The sequence below is a fragment of the Physcomitrium patens genome, chromosome 6 (genome assembly GCF_059467195.1).
Source record: "Physcomitrium patens ecotype Gransden chromosome 6, ASM5946719v1, whole genome shotgun sequence".
NCBI classification, from domain to species: Eukaryota; Viridiplantae; Streptophyta; class Bryopsida; order Funariales; family Funariaceae; genus Physcomitrium; species Physcomitrium patens.
Genome location: NC_143415.1, coordinates 4,154,389 through 4,169,748, shown reverse-complemented (window position 1 = coordinate 4,169,748; position 15,360 = coordinate 4,154,389). Strand labels below are relative to the sequence as shown.

At 42.1% G+C, this 15,360-nt stretch overlaps 3 protein-coding genes across 9 annotated transcripts; all 3 read left to right on the top strand.

The window, feature by feature from the left end:
• The first annotated feature begins 1,907 nt into the window (after positions 1–1,907).
• Positions 1,908–4,239, top strand: LOC112283774 (uncharacterized protein C57A10.07). Of its 5 annotated transcripts, none has more exons than XR_016503210.1 (3): positions 1,908–2,739; positions 2,893–3,885; positions 3,991–4,239. XR_016503210.1 is itself a non-coding variant. In XM_024522893.2 (2 exons), exons 1-2 carry the CDS (start codon positions 2,599–2,601, stop codon positions 3,604–3,606), a joined length of 855 nt encoding a protein of 284 aa, XP_024378661.1. In that variant the 5' UTR covers positions 1,908–2,598; the 3' UTR covers positions 3,607–4,239. The 5 variants fall into 5 exon arrangements, 2 of the variants coding, with proteins under 2 accessions (XP_024378661.1, XP_024378660.1); XR_016503209.1 differs by having other exon boundaries at positions 1,908–2,769; XR_016503208.1 differs by having other exon boundaries at positions 1,908–3,885.
• Positions 4,240–5,445: 1,206 nt separating this feature from the next.
• Positions 5,446–8,068, top strand: LOC112283776 (uncharacterized). Of its 2 annotated transcripts, none has more exons than XM_024522894.2 (6): positions 5,446–5,817; positions 6,289–6,366; positions 6,720–6,815; positions 6,908–7,317; positions 7,477–7,649; positions 7,791–8,068. In XM_024522894.2, exons 3-6 carry the CDS (start codon positions 6,727–6,729, stop codon positions 7,875–7,877), a joined length of 759 nt encoding a protein of 252 aa, XP_024378662.1. In that variant the 5' UTR covers positions 5,446–5,817; positions 6,289–6,366; positions 6,720–6,726; the 3' UTR covers positions 7,878–8,068. The 2 variants fall into 2 exon arrangements, with proteins under 2 accessions (XP_024378662.1, XP_024378663.1); XM_024522895.2 differs by lacking the exon at positions 5,446–5,817 and adding an exon at positions 5,836–5,998.
• A 2,966-nt stretch (positions 8,069–11,034) lies between these two features.
• On the top strand, positions 11,035–13,606 carry LOC112283951 (uncharacterized). Of its 2 annotated transcripts, none has more exons than XM_024523366.3 (3): positions 11,035–11,297; positions 11,583–11,682; positions 12,507–13,606. In XM_024523366.3, the coding sequence occupies exon 3, from the start codon at positions 12,705–12,707 to the stop codon at positions 13,293–13,295; it is 591 nt and encodes a 196-aa protein (XP_024379134.1). In that variant the 5' UTR covers positions 11,035–11,297; positions 11,583–11,682; positions 12,507–12,704; the 3' UTR covers positions 13,296–13,606. The 2 variants fall into 2 exon arrangements, with proteins under 2 accessions (XP_024379134.1, XP_073391080.1); XM_073534979.2 differs by having other exon boundaries at positions 11,547–11,682.
• Positions 13,607–15,360: the final 1,754 nt, after the last annotated feature.

The window sequence follows — 15,360 nt, the reverse complement described above, 5'->3', positions numbered from 1 at the left end:
AAAAGAGGTTTAGATTTGAGATTAAAGTTAAAAATTGAATGCATCTTAGTACAAGAAAGGAATTAATCTATAAAATATAATTAGCCTTTGAGTTGCATTTTTATATTTGAATTCATATGAGACAACATTGTGCCTTCTTATAAACTACTTGCAATCAAGGACCTAGTATTCTCTTTAAGAGGCTCCTTCTGTTAATAATGTTGGAAATATGTGAGATTTCTACCTTAAGAGTGTTGATAACCTTGTGGAGATTTGCAATAGTTGCAAATCTATTCTTTCCTCCACTAAGAGTAGTATTCATAATTCTTCCTTCTATAGATAATTTAAATAAGTTCAAAAAATTAAATTAGAAGAAGATAATCCATAATTTCTAATATCAAATAAAAATTTCTACAAAAAAAGATAATATATTTTCTTCAATAAAAAAATCCATATTAAAAAACTCCAAATTAGTTTAAAGGTGGATAGTTTGCAACCTTTAAAAATATAATAATAAAAGTAGAGTAATCCACTCATTTCTAAAATAAAATAAGAACAATGAATTAAAACTCTTATTAAACTCTCAAAGACATGAATCTCAATATACTCTTGTTTTACTTAAAAAGACTAAAAAATCACTCAAAGATGGTAATATATTGAACCAAAATTACTATTGCTAAAGTCAAGCATACTAGAAAGTCTTGAAACAAGACTTTGGACTAAAAAGGTGTTGACAAGACTGAAAAAGGCTTCACTCTTGCTTCTATATATACTATCTAACTAGAAGCTATATTGTGATGTATTATAGGATGTGTTTGGAAGTCTGCTCTCTCCTCCCTCCTTTTCTTGGTTATATTATCTTTGGGATTATATAACCAAGGAAGGGATCTTCTTTTCAACTAAGGAGCCCTCGACAATCGTTAATGAGCTAACTAGTTGATAGACAAAACCAACATTAGATGAAGAGATTGCAATAATTAATCAATGTGATGGCTTTCTTCCTTGTCACAACATTTGTGATAAAGAGGGAGGTCTTCCACCTTGCCTTTGAAGAGAGCTTGATACAAAATCTTTGGTTTATCAAAGAGGCATTACATTTGTTGCTCCCTAGTAATTCTCTTAAATTGTGGCCATCTAGGCAGCCATCCCCAGGAACTGGAACTCAGTGGTATGTTCTTGAGGGTAATCCAAGTCGGGACTCTCAAGCTTGTGGGGTATGCAGCATTAAAGCCAGGAGTCCAAGACAGCAAGTCCCCCACCGGTACTTGTGCAATGTCAATGTGAGAACCTTTTGAGTGATTACTGGTTGGTAACATGATTTGAAAGAAGCCACGACCCAAGTGGCGGCCTACACCCACCCAATCCCCCACCTGCTTTTGCATGGAGTCGATCCAACTTGAAATAATCGATGGAGATTGCTTACCTCCCACAAATTTGGCCACAATTGCATGTTTTTGGAGGTATTCAGAGTCTTTCTTGATGGTATCCTGGTCCACCTCGACCATTACACTGATACAGAGAAGAAATCCGGTACAGCTGCGTGAGTAACTCTCTGGAAGAACCTCTCTTGGCATTGCATGCGTTGGATGGATCTTGTAGTTTCTCCCCATGCTCTTGACAACTGTTCTGGCTCGATCTTCTCGTCCCGCATCGCTTATGTACGGCCCTTGCCGCCTTCAGAATGCGTGGGGACCACCAGAGCGTGGGCCATTCTAATTCTCAAAGAATCTGCATGTCGATTTTCCCTCGATGGTCCCAGACCCTAAAACTTGTTTAACCCTAAATTATAAACATCAGTCCCACACAGGTAGGAATCTCCAGATCTCGTTTACCGAGGTCCGCAAGATGGATCTCTAGGCGTTTCCCAAGCGCAGCACAAGTTGGAACAAAAGATACATAGTCGCAAAAGATCTATGATCCGCACAGGGAGGGCTTGTCACAGACGTGAGAGCTCCTCCGGTGCTTTATTGCCACTAAAATAGTAGTTCCTGGATTTTCGGGAACTTTCTAGAAGGGACCAAGCAAGGAAAGTTTCGAGGATTTTTCTCGCTTGAGATTCCATGAAGAGCTCAAGTAGAGATTCATTTCGGCGGGTTTTATTTAGCAAATGAAGCTCAAATTAAGTCGTGCTGATGAAGTGATCCTATGTTTGGTTGGTGTTAGGTGAACTGCGTCGTCAATCCACTGAAAGTTAGCTCTAAGCCATACGCGGTTCTCGTACTCCTCTTCACATGTTGTCACGAGGGTGCACAGATCATATCAAGGAAAGACCGACGCATCGGTGTTAGTTAGCGAGAGAATCTGCAAGTCTGGTACATTGTTGACAGACAATAAGAGGGTTGGGAAATCGTCTGAGGAGCATGAATGCTAGAAGAATTCCACTGTCGGCGTTGAAGCGAAGTCCGGCATGAGATTGAGGATTTCGCTTCGATGAAATGCGTGAATACTTTTTTCGCTTTTACTAAGATGAGAGCTGGATGAGTTTTAGGGTTGAGAGCAAAGGAAGGAAAGGATGGTCAGTATAGCTGAATGCTTTGTAATCATGTTTGTTCCGTGTTGAAGTTTTGGAGGTTTTGGAAATCGAGAGAATGAGCAGGAAGGGGAAGTCATGGATGGCAAATGCCGCCAAACAGAGTAATGAATGGAGGGCGGGAAGCTGATTTAGAAGTAGGGTTGTACCCGCGCAGGTTACGAAGGAAGAGGTCGCTCACGCTTGTTCAGAAGATGTCGCTCGTAAGCAGGCGCTACCAAAAGCTCCCGGTACCGTGTGTGGTCTGCCTCTCTTTGGCTGTGAGTGCTATTCTTTTCGCTCTAGTTTTCATGTACAATGAAGCTTTCGGGACTCAGTTTGCGAACGTCAGAACTAGCAGCCGTTTGTTCTCAGAGCACAATTCCCCTTACACGAGTTTGCAGAATCTTGTGATCGTAGACGGACACTCAGTCTACACGAGATCAAAGTGCGACAACTCAGAGGAAGAAAATTCTTGGTTACTGAAGCCCTGCCAGATTCATCCTGGTCAGGCAGACATTTTCGTGAACCACATCAAGGCGGGTGTAGAAACAGCCGCTGGAATTGAAGACGCTTTGCTTTTATTCAGCGGAGGTGAGACAACAAAGGATGCAGGACCTCGCAGCGAAGCGCAAAGTTATTGGAACTTGGCAGAATCGAAAGACTGGTTTGGGAGGAGGGAGAGCATGCGATGGCGGGCTCTTACTGAGGAGTTCGCTCGAGACAGTTTTGAGAATCTTCTGTTTAGCGTATGTCGTTTTCGGGAGCTAACGGGGCACTACCCCACGAATATCACCGTCGTGAGCTGCGATCTCAAACAGCGGCGGATTATGGATCTCCATCGCCCTGCTCTACGGTTCCCAGAATCTCAGTTCTCATTTGTAGGCATTCAGTCATCCCCTACTTCCAAGGATGCAGCGATTAATGAAGAGAGTAAAGTTTTAAACATGTTCCAAGAGGATCCGTATGGCTGCAGAGGAGAGTTGCGAAAGAAGAGAATCTATCGGGATCCGTTTCTCCGCACACCGCCTTATCCTGTTGGTTGTCCTGAAATGCGAGGCTTGTTCGGTTATTGTGCTTCTGAATATTACATTGGGAGCCTTCCTTGGACTCATTAATCACGCAGAGGACTGCAAAACTGGCCTCTTCAGCATGCGCTGGAGCTATTCAGATCGGGAACCTCCTTAACTTTAAATAGACAAAGGAGAGCTACGATCTCAAACAGCTATGAGCTCAAACAGTTCCATTCGTTCAGAGGAAGCAGGGATGAGAGTGGATTTGGCGAGCACCTTCCAGCACTTCAGAACCCTGACTTCGGTTTAGGCGCCTTTTCACCTCCGTCTTCACACCGAACTTTCGTTGGAGTTTTTGAAGTCTACCAAGTTGAGAATGAACTGGTAATATAACCCAGCAACCGTCAACGTGATGGAGCATGACTGTTGTGAGCACTGAGTGGAGGTCAGTCAGTGTTAGTACTGACTGCGAGCTGTCTATTCTCTCAGGTTCAGCTGGAGGACGGCTGCAGATTCAAGAGTACTCACTACAAAATCCGCCAGAGGTGATATTGCGAAGATAGGCTCGAAAAATTCTCTGGTGCTCACACTTTGCAGTCAATTATTTTAGAGTATTGCCATACTGATGGGACAAGGAAACACTGGCAGATGTAGACCTGGAGCATTAGTACATCGATTTTCCAGCAATGTTGTAATAAGCCATAGCCCATGATAATACATTACAGACTATTTCGCTCATGCAAGGTACATTTATGTGATGAATGTTGGCTGCCATACTTTTTTTTCTTGAATCTCCGCTCGACCCATCTCCAGATTTGTAGCGTATGCGTGGCAAACCTGGGTAGATAATCCTGTTGTTTGAGATTTGTGGTTGCGTGACATGATTTCTTAGTTAATTCTCTTTTGTTAAATGGTGGCATCTCCACTTGTATCACTGTTGAAGATCCAGTTACAGAGTCAATAATACTCAAAATATGCAGTAAGGATTGAGATGCAACAGAAGCAAAGGTACTCAATTGTCACTCGCTTGCTCCATCTGTCCGTGGGTCACGCAAGTTTTCCATGCTTTGGAGATAGTTTTAGAATGCAGGTGAAGCTCTAAGTTATTTAGCTTGTCAGTTTCAAAATCGCCTTTGAAACATCGATGGTCTGGTAAAAATTCTGGCTGATCCCAAAGAGCCAGTTCAGTGTGAAACGGGGTTGAGTATCATGTCTAGCTGTCCGACTTAAATCTGCCATTAAAGTAATCAGATTTGGAGAAGGACTGCTCCACATTTCCTAGACAGCAGGACAACGCTACTATTTCCCCATTAACATCCATTACGTCAGTTGAAAGTTCATTATTACACAGTTTGGGATCTTCCAAAGAGACAATAAGAGTAGACGGTTGTGTGTGTTCTGAGACGCTTATGGCTGGTATATCAATTGCTCTGCACGAAAGCCTGATAGCTGACCTGACTTTACCAGCCTCATCCCCTGCCAAACCCTGATTCGATGTATCCATCCATCTGAAGTCTGGATCGTCTGCGAAGCTAACCTAGTAACCTAACTAAGCATCAAAATTTGTGCCTATGTCCTTATGCGTTAGAGATCCCATTTTGCAGAGTTCAGATTGAAGATGACTTATTACCTTTAAAATCCAAGTTGGTGTTGCTAAGCTTACGGGAAGAACATCTGTGAAAAAGCTGTCATCTGCGCGATGAGTTAGCCTTCAGGTTCTACAGAGTTATGGTAAATATGTTGACATTGCATTAACGTACCATGTAGTACTATTTCATGTATGCAAGAATTAATCAGCGAATGTAAACCCTCAAAGGGAATGGGAATCAAACGATTTGTGCGTACTCATTATTTAATTCGTACAACGAGAGTTGATTGTCACAGATAGGTTACAATCAGTCAGATGAAGAACTAAAGTTAGCGGACGGGCAGCAATGAAGCCGCCACAACTGGCGTCTGCCAGGCACCATTGTCGACCGTCTTCCTCACCTCATTGCTGATAGGTCCGCTGCTCCCTGCTCTGCACTGGCCAGTGCTCGTTTCTAGCAGGCGCTCTCTCGATCCTGTAAAAATCCTTAACTCGCACGCTTAGACCACCAGCCCGTCGATCAGCTCATGAACTCTTCGGAGCTGAATGAGACCGCTGTCCTGCGCTCATCGCTCTCTTCTACAGCTTGTCGCTGTGCTGGATTGGGCAATCTCTCATCTTTCTACAGGATGGTTGTTGCCTAGTCAAGCTGATATTGTGCTGAATTTGTCCGGATTATCGGCCACTTTCTGCAGCTGAAGCTCTCAACACTATCTATGCTCATCAAGGTATGTATGCTGCTTTTCAATTCTACGCTTGTACCTGGGCTAGTGTAATAGAGCTTTGTTCAGAAATTGCTTCAAGTATAACATTACTTGACACTATGCCGTAGTGATTAGTTATAAATGCTATCACTAGCGCTGGCCAAGTCTGATGCATTCCGGAAGCCAACCTGAGTGCGGACTGTAGGCAAGTTGGCCGCCTCTTGGCGCTCGTAAGCGTCGTATTGTTGTCACTGAGTCAGTACCTTCTGTGTATGCCGCCCTCAGTGGTCGTCACTTGTGTGAGACGTAGTAGTCAACTGAATATTGAAATACTTCCTGCTGTTCCCTCAAGCTTGCCGTGATTGCTCACTTAGGTGTTCGACAAGAGTCTCATATAATGTCATCTGTCGCAACACCCAAGTCTCAACTGAGTGCTGAGTAGGATTCCTCATCGTTCGATCGCTTATAACTGATTCTGCGTCTCATTTGGAACAGGGGCATTGTGTCGGAATTATTATCTGAGCGGTTTGCGACATTTTTTCACGCAGTCACGCTAAGGAATAACAACTTCTGGTACGTCACGTAGCATACATTTCAGTTCACAGTCCACCTTGATAATGTACATGTCCCAGGTCTGACTACATCCTTTCTATGTTTGCTACATTCGAGTTATGGTGGTTTTTAAGATCACAAGTTCGATTCTCCGTTCTTTGGAATGTAAGCTAGTGTTTTTAATTTCGACGGTGGAAAGTGAGGATGAATGGGTTACGAAGCAAACCTGTTTGTTTGGACTGTGAAATAGTACTTTGGCTGCTTCTAATTCGTGAGCTGCGGTGTAGCTACAGCAGCAACTGGAGCGGAGACAACTGTATTTTATGAATTTTGTACTGAGAGGACTCTAATATGGACTTCGTTGGTGCTTGCAGAGAGAACATGGCTACTCTAATGGGCCGTTCATGCCTTCTCAATGTTGTCTTGTGGATCACATTACTCTTCGATGCTGCTCACGCAAGATGGCCTGGGTGAGTTGTTTCTCGCACACTTCCTAGCTTCGGTCCTTTACTTCTGTTCTTAAGGGCACTGATTTATGATCACTTGTACTCGATGTGTGCAGTCCACTTCCTGCTCCAGCATATGCACCGTCATACATGCCCCACTTTCCTCCAATGTACGCCCCTCACTCTCCACCTAATGAAATCCCCCCCGCACATGCTCCATACACCCCACCAGCAGCGTCTTCTCCTTACATTCCTGCAGCACCTACACCAGTGTTTGCACCTTACACAGCACCGTCTGGACCATCTTCACCCCCATACTACGCTCCTAGTCCTTGGACTTCCGGCCCCGTGCCGGATATTGGCTCGCCTTCCTACGAACCTACAACTGCCCCAGCTTATTCCCCTCTCATCGCTCCACTGGCCCCGGCATATTCTCCATGGGTGGCTCCTTCCTATACCCCTGCTCCTACTCCAGTCCCTATTTACACGCCATCTTGGGCTCCTTACGCTCCATCCCTCACACCAGGTATATTCGAAGTGTTCAAACTGAAGCTCGTCAATTTCGTTGGTGATGAAACTTGTCGGAAAAGAATATCTATGTGGAATTGGATGGCTATTCTTTGATCGCTGAACGTGACTGCTGACTGTCCATCTGGAAACATGGTTACTCGTGTTTCTTTTGCAGTGCCTTCTCCCTCAATCTCTCCAGCGCCTTACGCACCCGAGCCTGCCCCTTATGCACCAGGGCCTGCCCCTGTCTCTTATGAGCCCATCACTTCCCCACCAGCCCCGTTTGCGATGTCACCTGGTGATGACGTTCCGATATCCAGCGAACCTGTTGCATCTCCTGCTGTATCCGTACGTATCTGTTTACATTTGCTTTTCTACTGTTCGTCATCATTTCTGTCATCAATTTAACAGTGTGCGCAATTCTTGTTGCCTGTTGTTGGAATGCGGCCACGGTTTTCCTGAGATATTTTTCTGGCGTGTGCTTTACAGGAGAACGCTGGGCCAAAACTTGCCTCAAAACCATGGAAGCTGTCAGCATTGACATTGGCTATTAGTGTGGTTGTTGCATTCTCGTAATGGAAAAGGCTTGATTCGTTCACTTTGCCACTTGAATAGCTTCACATTTCCATCTCATTAGAAGTTCAATCAAGAAGCGGGGATTTGTATTTAGCTAGATTTCAACATATAATTCTTGTAAAAGATTTGCAACATTCTCTTTGAAAGCGTACTCTTATTTAACTTTTCAGTACAGGAATTATCTTGTGTCATCACTGGTCTCCCAACTTCGTCCCTTCTAAAATTGAGGAGAATCTCATATTCACGTGAAGGTTTGAGAAAAGACTAATTCGGTAAGTCTGAATCCCTTTGCAAGTTACTGCTACTTTAAGCATGAGTATGAATTTCTGATGTTATTTCTGGGCTCGTATCTGAGTTGAGTCTTCATCTGAAACCCACAGTCTACGAGAAATCACAAAGTAGAGATTAGGTTTTCACAACCTGATCAGTCTCCGCGAGAAATTTGAACATGAACGTAACTCCTGTAAGCAATCCGCAAGTGGAATAATTGCACGTTTCTATACAGTTTGACCATCTCATCACAACTATTATCAGATGATGGAAAATAAAGCTCAGCAGCTGATAAATTTCTACCAATTCGTGACCAACCCCAGCTGTTTTTATCTACGTTGACTCTTCTAAACCCCAACATAGATCGTATCCACTGTGCACAGAAACAACTCTTAAGACTTTAAATATATAGTGTATTGCGTTTACTTTTGCAACCCATCTACCAACCGCCCCCCACGGCCAAACGTACGGAGTGTGTTGGTTAGAAAGGCAGACATCGTCTTTTTCAGAGCATATGCCATCTCCCAGGTCACTCTCGATCGGATTTTCCTTGTTACATGACGGAATGTTAAGTCTACATCCAGTCTATGACCGATTTGCATCATAGAATGATTCTGTCGAGATTGGACATTTCACACCGAGTCGCCAATTTCCGCGAAGTCGGTCGGCATGATGACGAACGGGGCCTCCAGAGTAACAAGTCGTCTTTGTGAAGGTGAAATTCGCGGGGGCAAGTTAGAACGCCCCTGGAAGAAGGGTCAGGGACAACTGGATCCCAGAGGCCATTTGGGCAAGGGTTGAGTTCCTGGACTGCCAAACGAAGCCAACTGGACAGTGATTCCTGAATCGAATCCACCAGAGCCACAAAGCCCAGGCGTATTTTCTCCTCTCTTTTCTCTACGAAATCTGTTGGGGTGTCGAGAAGCTGCGTCACACATGGGTCTGGTCAAAACCGCGCCGTTGCAGTTTACTACGCAGGCTTGTTTTCCGAGATGGGGGCTCTCGAGCGTGGGAGCCATTCATTTCGGGCCACTCTGTCTGTTCGCAACGTCCGGCGCTCCCTGCATTTCGAACTGCTGCGCGGCTCAGCGAAAGGCTCTGACAAGTATCTCCGATTCTCCGGGGTGGGCTCGTTGCATCCGTCATAGCCCACACCGCCTCGCAACATGGTCAGTGTCGCTGAGGACGTTTTTTGTTATAAGCGTGGGAAACATGAAAACCCTTATTTTACTAATGTTTACAAATAATGAAACCCTCGAAATTCGCTAGTGCACCGTATAGAATTTTTTTTTTCATTCTACAGGAACAGACAAATTTATTTTTCTACGACGCTTGCTCGTTCTGTTGGATTTATCACATGAAACTTTTTTTGTGTTTATATTGAAAAATAATGGATTTTTCATAGACAAAATTCCAAAAACGTGTACTGTTGAATGTCCCATATTTTATGTGCCGAAAGCTGTGACTTATCCAGCTCTTAAATAAGACACCGGATGACACCAGATATACCCTTTCCCTGGTTTCCGGCACATTTCGTTTGTAACGAGTGAAGACCATCCTGTTTTCGTAACAGAAACTCGTACCGTGACTTTTTATTTATTTGCTCGCCTTTTAGGGCTGTGATGACTTTAATGGCAAGTGGGTTTCTGGTCGTATGTGTACCAGTGAGCATTCAAGTCTTTTACACAAACTATCAGAACCATGTTCTTATTGATAGTAAGTGTCCACACTTGTCGATTTCCACTGCTTAGGGATTGGGATCTTGTTGAGTTCAATATGGTAAAAATTTTGAGTGGTAGGATTAAGATTTCCTTCTGAAAGCTGCACTGGGGTGTTGGAGGTCTTGAGTCGCATTTCAGAAGTCCTTTTTTCATGTCGAGTAATAAATGGGGCAATACTGTTAAGTGTATTAACTAGACAACAATAAAGATGATTGATAAAGATTTCACAGAAACACGTATATAACAAAATGTCTGAAATGTCCTTGTTCTTAGTGGCATAATTTTAAGCATTTACATGAATTTGGTAAAATATCAGCATATTTCTTTAACAAATGTTCATCCAAATTATTTTAAAATTTTGAAAGTTTAAAATTTGATTCAATCTATAATATAGCTTGGTCTTTCTGTTTTAAGTAGTATATTTGTTTTCGTACAAACTACATTAAATGATAGACACATTCATAAAAAATAAAATAAAAAAAAAAAAAAAAATCTTGAATGACTTAGATCTTATTTACCAATCAAATTCCAACTTAGACCAATAGGAGTAGAAATAACATGAAATTCCAAAAAGTTGAGATTTTGCAAAAAATACATCTAAGTTATACTTGCAAAGGATGTTTTTTTCAATACATCATTATCCATGGAGTTGAGTATAGACCAAAGCTCCCCCCATCCATTACTATCCACTCAAGGGCAATGAGCAAGAAATACAACTATTGTTTAATAAGTCTATCTATGTTTCATATGCAGAGTATGCTTGAAAAAGACTCTCCACACATAAGGGCATGTCTTATTTATTACAATGTGTAGGATTTGATACTAATTGTGATGCACACTTTATGTTTACTTATATAGATATAAACAATAAAGTCTTGATTTTAATCACAAATCAATTTTGTAGAAATCCAAATTTAGTTGTGGTGAAAAATTTAGAGGAAAACCTCCTCGCAACCCAAAGCTGTGCCCACCCAAAGCAAGCATTGTTGAATTCCGCACTAACTCGAATCTAAACTGAGCATGTCGGAAATTACTACGAAGATTATGTGAGTAGGTACCTTCCTAAACTTATCCGGTCGGGAGAAGCGGGGTCGGTCGGTCGCAAGCGTCCGCCCCGCATCGCCTTCTTCAGCTCCGGAGCTCCAGTCACAGATGCCCGCTGCATCGCATCGTACGCCAGCCTAGCCTTCGCACCTTCGCATCCGCCCTCTCCCCATCTCGTCGTTCGCTGTCTACAATCTCACGCTCGCTGCAAAAATCGACTTGGAGTGTGTCTGGTTGCTGGGTCTGCGTCCGTTGGGAAGCCGTCGTTGGGGAGGGGGAGGATAGGATAAGTTCGTGTGCAGTGCTTGTGTCCAGGAGGCGCGTGTGTCTCGTGAACGTTTTGCGGGGATCGTCTTTGTGTTCGAGGAGCACGGGAGAAGGAGAGGTGAGAGTTGAGTGCATGAAGCGAGCCTGACATGCTTTACAGTCTTTTTCTTTCTTCTCCTTCCTTTCCCGGGAGGCGGATTGTTGAGTCGCGGAGGATTTATGGCTGCGCTGCCATATTGCTTAGAGATCTCGTCAGAGGGTGTTCGTGTGATTTCAAGGGAGCTGTGATGTGGGGCGTGTCTGGGTTGAAGGCTTAGTTTCTGGGATTCATTGATCCCGATCCCAGATTGCTTGTTGATTGTCTTAGGCGGAGTTCCTGAGGATCTTGCTGATTCAAATTCAGGAGCATTGGAGGGTGTTTTGGTAGCGGGGGAGCCACTTGGCCTGGAGCGGAGTTGCAGCGTTTGTGTCCTCCTGGTGGACGATACTTTCAAAGCCTTCAGGTGCGATTTCCTGCTCTGATTGATCCAGGGGCTTGTTGTTGTGAGACTTGGATCTTGTTCCGTTGAAGCCCAGTTGTGTGTGTGTGGGCCCAACTCAGAGTTACATGGTGGTTGATGTGTGGAGAGAGCGATTAGAGCAGTCTTTCTTTCATAGTATCACGGAATCTTGCTGATGCAGAGTATTGGTCATTTCCTGACTCGTCCTCCTATTGAAAGGTTTTACGCTATTGCATCTGGAGTCTCAAGTTGTGAAAAGAATGTCAGTAGGATCATCTTTAATTAGAAAGTGTCCCTGTAATGACACATTTATACCATCTGCGAATCCTTCTTAAGTAGAAGGTCAGCGAGAATACAGTTGCGATTAAAGTTTAGGCCCTTTCGAATTCTATTCAGGGTGAATGGTATCTGAGCGTTGCAGTTTTTATTGGATTCGTGAGTTGATTTTCCTCTTTTGCAACGATTAGTCCATGTTGAATTCTTGAAGTGAGAGTGCTTCTTACCTACACAAGTGCATGGTATTATATGTCATGAGGACGGCAAATTATTTTACCATCTCAGAAAAACTTTCGCTGTCGACAGCTTTTGTTAGAAGATTTCAATCGTTTATGAAATCTGCAATTTTTGCATGCAATTGGTATGCACGCATTGTTTCGTTGCGTCGTGTTGTACTTTTACCTCCACATTCCCGTATCTTCTCTGACATCAGGGATTATCATGATGTGTTATGTAACGTGGGAAGTTCTGGTGATATGTTATGAATGTAGATCTTGTGGAAGAATCTGTGCTGAGTAGGAGTTCTCATATTTTCTATACTTTTCTTTTAGGTTCCTTGATGGTGACATAACTGGACGCAATATTAGACGCATTCCACTGTATTCCTCCATGAATCAACATCAGCATCAACAGCATATATTTATCCGCAACATCGGATTTCACGAACATTGGCTTCTTGAGCTATGCGAGGAATAACCTTTGCCATCTCCTTCCCTCGTGTTCCTCTACTCGTCTCATAACAGATCTATATGTACTTTGGGTGTGTCCGAACAATTGAAGTGGCCCTTTATACTCACTCTCAAGTCGCTCAGCTCAAGGTCGCCCACAGCACCATCACCATGCCGAACAAGGTGCAGAAGGCTTTCCAGAAGATCCAAAAGAGCATCTCAAGTTCAAATCTGCAATATCAGAGCATCCACCCGAATGACGCGAAATCTCCTTCGAAATCGGGAAGCTCAGGTAGGAATTCGACTGGCGGCTCTGTTAGGAATGGCTGCGCCTTTGGAAGGTCCGGCCGATTAGCAGCCGGTGATCTCAGCGACTCTGACGACGACAGCGACGATTTTGCCCCAGATGACGTGCCTGAGGGGTTTCTTGTTGTGTATGTGGGCGAAGAGCGCCGTCGGTTCGTGATAAAGGCGAAGTATTTGAGTCACCCAGTCTTCAAGGCACTGCTCAACAAGTCGGCAGAGGAGTATGGGTACGAACACAAGGGAGGGTTGGAGATTGCATGCGAGACGGTCTTTTTCGAACATCTGCTGGATCTCATTGAGACCAACGATCCTTCACTCTCCAACATGGCGATAGATGAGCTTGTGGGCTTTGACGCCTACTCATAGGTCGTACGTCCATTGCTTCTGTTGATACAAGGCAGCTTTCGGGGTTAGTGGCAAGCTTTGGAGTGAAAATTGTATCTCAATCATCAGGAGTATGACAGATTTGTCTCCTTGTTTAGCCTTGGTTAAACATTTACTTTCCGGTTCTCGTTTTAGAGGTTAGACACCATGCATTTAAACTACCCGTACTTGGTTCGAAGTTTGGTACGCAATAGTGAGTTCTCTATTGCGAGCACAGAAGAACTGTCTATTTTTAGATTGCGCCTGTACTCATTGGGTTCTTGGAGTATGAAGAATATCCCGGCATTGCGTTACATTTAAGACTCACTGACACCGATCTCACCACGCTTGCTAATTTGTATCAAAGATATTTCACATTGTTGCTTGGATCAAACTCAACGAAAACTGAAAACTGCTTTTGGTTTTATTGAGTTTTTCCAGTAGAGTCTACAGGGATACTTACCTTATATTGAACCATCACCTTCTCTAGAAGTTTTACTCTGGATGCATGCAAGCTGTTCCTCATAGAAGATCAATTATTTGACAAACAATTTGAGTCTTGCAGTCTTCATTTCTTCTCAGCAACAGGGTTCTTTTCATCACTGTGTAGGAGCGCATGGATCATTGTCATGAAGTTCGAGTCCTTGCTTATATAAACGACCTAGGAGTTATTTAAATAAGCATGTATTAGTTGCACACAAATTCTGGTGCAGCTTCGTTACATTTTCGACCTTCTCTCAAATGGCCAGATTGACAAGTAGGGAGTACTTGATAGACCTTGGAAGCATACTACTGATTATAAGATTCCAAGTTGGAGTGGTGTGTTCACTCCATGTGCGGTTTTCCTGTGAATCCTGTGAATTAAATTATTTAATCCTTTACAAAAGAAAATAGAACATCTTGCTTGTTATTTTTCTTTCTTTCTTTATTAAAAAGTATTTAAAAGAAACAAGCAAATATCTCCTATTCTTTTCTATCAAATCAAATAATATCCTTATATGTTTTAATTATGAATACCAGGCTTTAATTCCATGTATAGAATTCATTGTTATTTCTAAAGTTTTTAGATATCAATATTCTAAATTTAGATCGTATTAAAAAATATTTTAGATAAACAATAATAATCTTTGAGTTAGGTGGATATAAAACACAAAGGTTACTTAAAAAAATTAATTTAAATATCTTAGATCAACTATACTTATAACAAATATAATAGGTTTATATGCAAATATAGTACAATTAATATTAGTCATCCAATCAATTGATCTAAAAATATTGATAAATACACAAGTTATATACTTCTAACAAAATATAAGATATTATAATAAGAATTTTCTATGGAAATTATATAAAACATCCAATACAACATTAATCAACCTTACCCAATTGAAATAATATACATATAGTTTATACTATTAGGTTTTGCAAGAACTATATATATACACTAACTCTCAAAACTAAATCAATCAACAAAACAACAAAATTTGCAGAGCCATATCTTAAAAAGTATTGATCTTTTTGCCAAACTGGATAAAATATAAAATCAAGCTAGCTATCATTCTTCCAAATTTTAGCTTAAAGATTATAGCAACAAGAGAGAAATTGCATTTTAAATGAACTCAAGTCTATTGATTTAATTTTTGGAGTTGTTATCATTAATCATCTTTAATTGCAAGAATGAATTTACGTCACTATCTAGGATTCTTCTTCTCACTTTGAGTTAATAGTATCATTTCTTGGAATATTTTTATTTATAGTTGTCAAGATTTTTTTTTCCCATGACAACATTATTAGAAAAAAAGAGGTTGAATGCTATAGCTTTATTGCAGCATAGATGAAGTATACATGAAGTGTCAAAATTGTTAGATATCTCTCAATCTACATGCTTTAGGATTTATAGAGAATATATTCCTCATGCCGAGTCTTTAAGAAGAAGCACCTAAGAAGCATTATCCATGCTCAAAGCAAGCATGTGAAAGAAACTTTACAATTGATGGACTAGATAATACTATAAACATGAAGAATGCTTTGAGTGAGCACTTGAATGTGGTGGTGAGTACCAAATTAG

Excerpts from the sequence above, each read along its gene's own strand:
- LOC112283774 (XM_024522892.2), top strand. The coding sequence starts at position 2,599 with ATGCCGCCAAACAGAGTAATGAATGGAGGGCGGGAAGCTGATTTAGAA. Across the intron at positions 2,770-2,892 it reads TGGTCTGCCTCTCTTTGGCT|AATCTTGTGATCGTAGACGG; the intron begins GTGAGTGCTATT and ends ACGAGTTTGCAG.
- LOC112283776 (XM_024522894.2), top strand. The coding sequence starts at position 6,727 with ATGGCTACTCTAATGGGCCGTTCATGCCTTCTCAATGTTGTCTTGTGG. Across the intron at positions 6,816-6,907 it reads GCTCACGCAAGATGGCCTGG|TCCACTTCCTGCTCCAGCAT; the intron begins GTGAGTTGTTTC and ends CGATGTGTGCAG. Across the intron at positions 7,318-7,476 it reads CGCTCCATCCCTCACACCAG|TGCCTTCTCCCTCAATCTCT; the intron begins GTATATTCGAAG and ends TTTCTTTTGCAG.
- LOC112283951 (XM_024523366.3), top strand. The coding sequence starts at position 12,705 with ATGTACTTTGGGTGTGTCCGAACAATTGAAGTGGCCCTTTATACTCAC.